The following is a 3,073-nucleotide window of genomic DNA, read 5'->3' as shown; positions in this document are numbered from 1 at the left end:
GTAAGGCGTTCTTTAATTGAATAACCTGTGAGCGATTATTGGCTTGGAAGTGGTTTTCAAGAGTTTGCCGGATCCGTGATATGAGTTTGAGACGGATAGGTTTTCCAGCAAATTGGTGAGATGAGATGAGGCCCCCGAATCAAGAAACCATTCATCCGTGGATCTTGAATTTCTGAAAAGTACAGCAGTGTTGGACTGATTTTGCGTTTGTGGGACATATTGAACGTTGAGGCGATTCCAGTATGTAGTCGTCAAGTGACCCTTCTTGAAACAGATTTGACATGTAATTTGCGGGTTGTTAGAGGGCCGATTTGAGCTCTGAGTTGAGCGTCCCCTAGAGCGACGTCCTCTACCACGGTTGGAGAACAGTGCCATATTTGGATCAACAGAAGATGTGCGAGCTGCATCTGATGCGATGTTAATCTCTTCATTAAGAAGAAGAGCATATAGATTGTCAAGACTAATGGGAGAGAGCATTGTGCGAATAGAAGTCTTGAAAGATTGATATGAGCGTGGGAGTCCGTTAAGGATATGTAGAACAATGTCTTCAGTGTCAAGTTTGGAGCCGGCGGAGGCGATTTGATCCACATTAGATTTGATATCGGAGAGATATTGAGTCATGGTAGAGTTGTTGAGGGAGATATGGGGTAAGGCGTTCTTTAATTGAATAACCTGTGAGTGATTATTGGCTTGGAAGTGGTTTTCAAGAGTTTGCCAGATCTCAAAATATATATATATATATATATATAAAGTGTTAATCACGCACCACCGTAAGTCAACTCCAACAGGGGCGGAGCAAGAATTTTTTTCATGTTGGGGCACAAATCATTAAGTAAAAAAAGTTTCAATTTTTTTTATCCGAGCTTGGAACCAGTATAGGTGGTTTTTATTATTATTTTTTTAAAATCATTATATTCATTATAAAAAGATAAAATATATGATAAAAAAAACTTACAATTGAGAACATTAAGGCTTCATTTGGGATTGCTTTTTTACCACTACTTAAAGCAGATTTCTAGTATAAAAATTAACTTCTAGTAAATTTTTTGTATTAGAAAGCTGCTTTAAGAAGTACTAAGAAAGCCGTCCCAAATAGACCCTAAATCTTGAGATTCTTCTTATCTATCATATATAAATTCTTCCATCCAGTATTTATATTTTAAAATTATTATAAAATAAAACCATTGTCAATACTATTAAATATATCAATTTAAATATAAATAAGTAAACATGCATTTATTCAGGAGTCTCTCTGTAGAAACAAGAACCGTGATCTTGGATCAAGAAGAAATTCAAAATAAGAAGAAGAAGAAGTAGTATTTCATTTTCAGTAAACAGTAACAGAGGATTACAAGTTATTATATAGGCACTAGAAAATGTAACAGCCAAAAGACTAATGCCACATAAGCAACACCACATAAGTAGTAGATAATTATTTATTTAATTATTATCTCTATACACTTAATATCTCCCCGCAAGCTAAAGGGTCGGCAGAGACAGTTAGCTTGTTCCTTAGTGTAAGAAATCTTGGTGTTGATAGAGCTTTAGTAAAGATATCCGCCGTTTGATCAACAGTGCTGATAGGAAGAAGTCGAATATTGTTTTGCTGAAGATGTTCCCGGACATATTTCTGATCAATTTCGATGTGTTTTGTTCGGGCATGGAAGACAGGATTGTTAGCTAAGGCAATTGCCGACGTGTTATCACAAAAGATTTCCGTCGGCTCCGTTTGATCAATCCCAAATTCAGAAAGTAGTCTCCGAAGCCAAATAATGTCCGTTGTAAGGGCAGCTAGCGCTCGATACTCTGATTCAGTGGAGGAGCGAGCAACCGTATGCTGTTTCGTGACCGTCCAGGAAATAATGGTGTCTCCAAGGAATGAGCAATATCCGGACGTTGATCTTCTCGTATCCGGATCTCCGGCCCAATCAGCATCTGAAAATGATTTAAGATGTAGATTAGTTTTAGTAATAGGAATTCCAAAGGCAAGCGTACCTTGAATATAGCGTAGTAGGCGTTTGAGCATGAAGAAGTGTTGCGGTTGAGGGTCATGCAGGTGCTGAGACAGTTGATTTACACTATACGCAATGTCTGGACGCGTGAGTGTTAAATACTGTAACGATCCTGTGGAGCGTCGGTAGAGCTGAGGATCTAGTGATGAATCCGAAGAGTATGAGGGCGGGAATTTGGTGCAGGTGGGATTGGCGAGCGGTTTGCAGCTAGCAAGATTCATTTGCTGAAGTATGGCTGTAGCATACTGCCGCTGAGATAAGAAGTATGTGTCCTTGGTTTTAGTAATTTTGATGCCAAGGAAATCATGGACCGGTCCGAGATGCTTCATGGAGAAACGAATACTGAGTTGATTAATCACTGAATTAATTGCAACATTGTCATTTCCTGTAATCAATATATCGTCAACATAAACAAGTAAGAAAATGGAAGTTTGCTGATTTCTAAGAATAAGAAGAGAAGGATCCGATTTACTGTGAGAGAATCCAATCGAGATTAAGAACGAAGTAAACGTGTTATACCATTGGCGCGGTGCTTGTTTTAGACCATAGATGGCCTTGTGAAGTTTACATATGTGATTAGGATACATAGAGTCTTCAAACCCGTGAGGCTGTCTCATAAAAACTTCTTCGGTTAAGGTACCGTGAAGGAACGCGTTTGCAACATCCAATTGATCTACCGTCCAGTTGTTGTAAAGAGCAACAGCCAAGAGAATGCGTATGGTTGGGAGTTTGGCCACCGGACTAAATGTCTCATTATAATCCAGTCCAAACTCTTGATGGTTTCCAAGTGCTACAAGCCTTGCTTTGTATTTCTCAATTGATCCATCTGCACGCACTTTTGTTCGAAATGTCCACTTGCAGCCAACAACAGAGTATTCAGGTTTTGGTTCTACAAGACTCCACGTACCCTGACGTTGTAGTGCTAAAAATTCTTGAGCCATCGCATTTCTCCATTCTGGTAGTTTGCAGGCTTGAGCAAACGAGGTAGGTGTATCTAGCTCAGGGTTTAAATTGACCGAATGGAGCAAATTTAAACGAGCTGTGGGTTTTAGATGACCAGT

At 39.2% G+C, this 3,073-nt stretch overlaps 1 protein-coding gene across 1 annotated transcript; it reads right to left on the bottom strand.

The window, feature by feature from the left end:
• Positions 1-1,453: 1,453 nt before the first annotated feature.
• On the bottom strand, positions 1,454-2,341 carry LOC114578406 (uncharacterized mitochondrial protein AtMg00810-like). The gene has a single exon (XM_028691576.1). It carries the CDS (start codon positions 2,339-2,341, stop codon positions 1,454-1,456), a length of 888 nt encoding a protein of 295 aa, XP_028547409.1.
• Between the last annotated feature and the right edge of the window lie 732 nt (positions 2,342-3,073).

This window comes from Dendrobium catenatum, unplaced genomic scaffold (genome assembly GCF_001605985.2).
Source record: "Dendrobium catenatum unplaced genomic scaffold, ASM160598v2 original_scaffold_14238, whole genome shotgun sequence".
NCBI classification, from domain to species: Eukaryota; Viridiplantae; Streptophyta; class Magnoliopsida; order Asparagales; family Orchidaceae; genus Dendrobium; species Dendrobium catenatum.
The sequence above is the reverse complement of the archived record's forward strand: the minus strand, read 5'-3'. Positions and strand labels throughout refer to the sequence as shown.

Excerpts from the sequence above, each read along its gene's own strand:
- LOC114578406 (XM_028691576.1), bottom strand. The coding sequence starts at position 2,341 with ATGAAGCATCTCGGACCGGTCCATGATTTCCTTGGCATCAAAATTACT.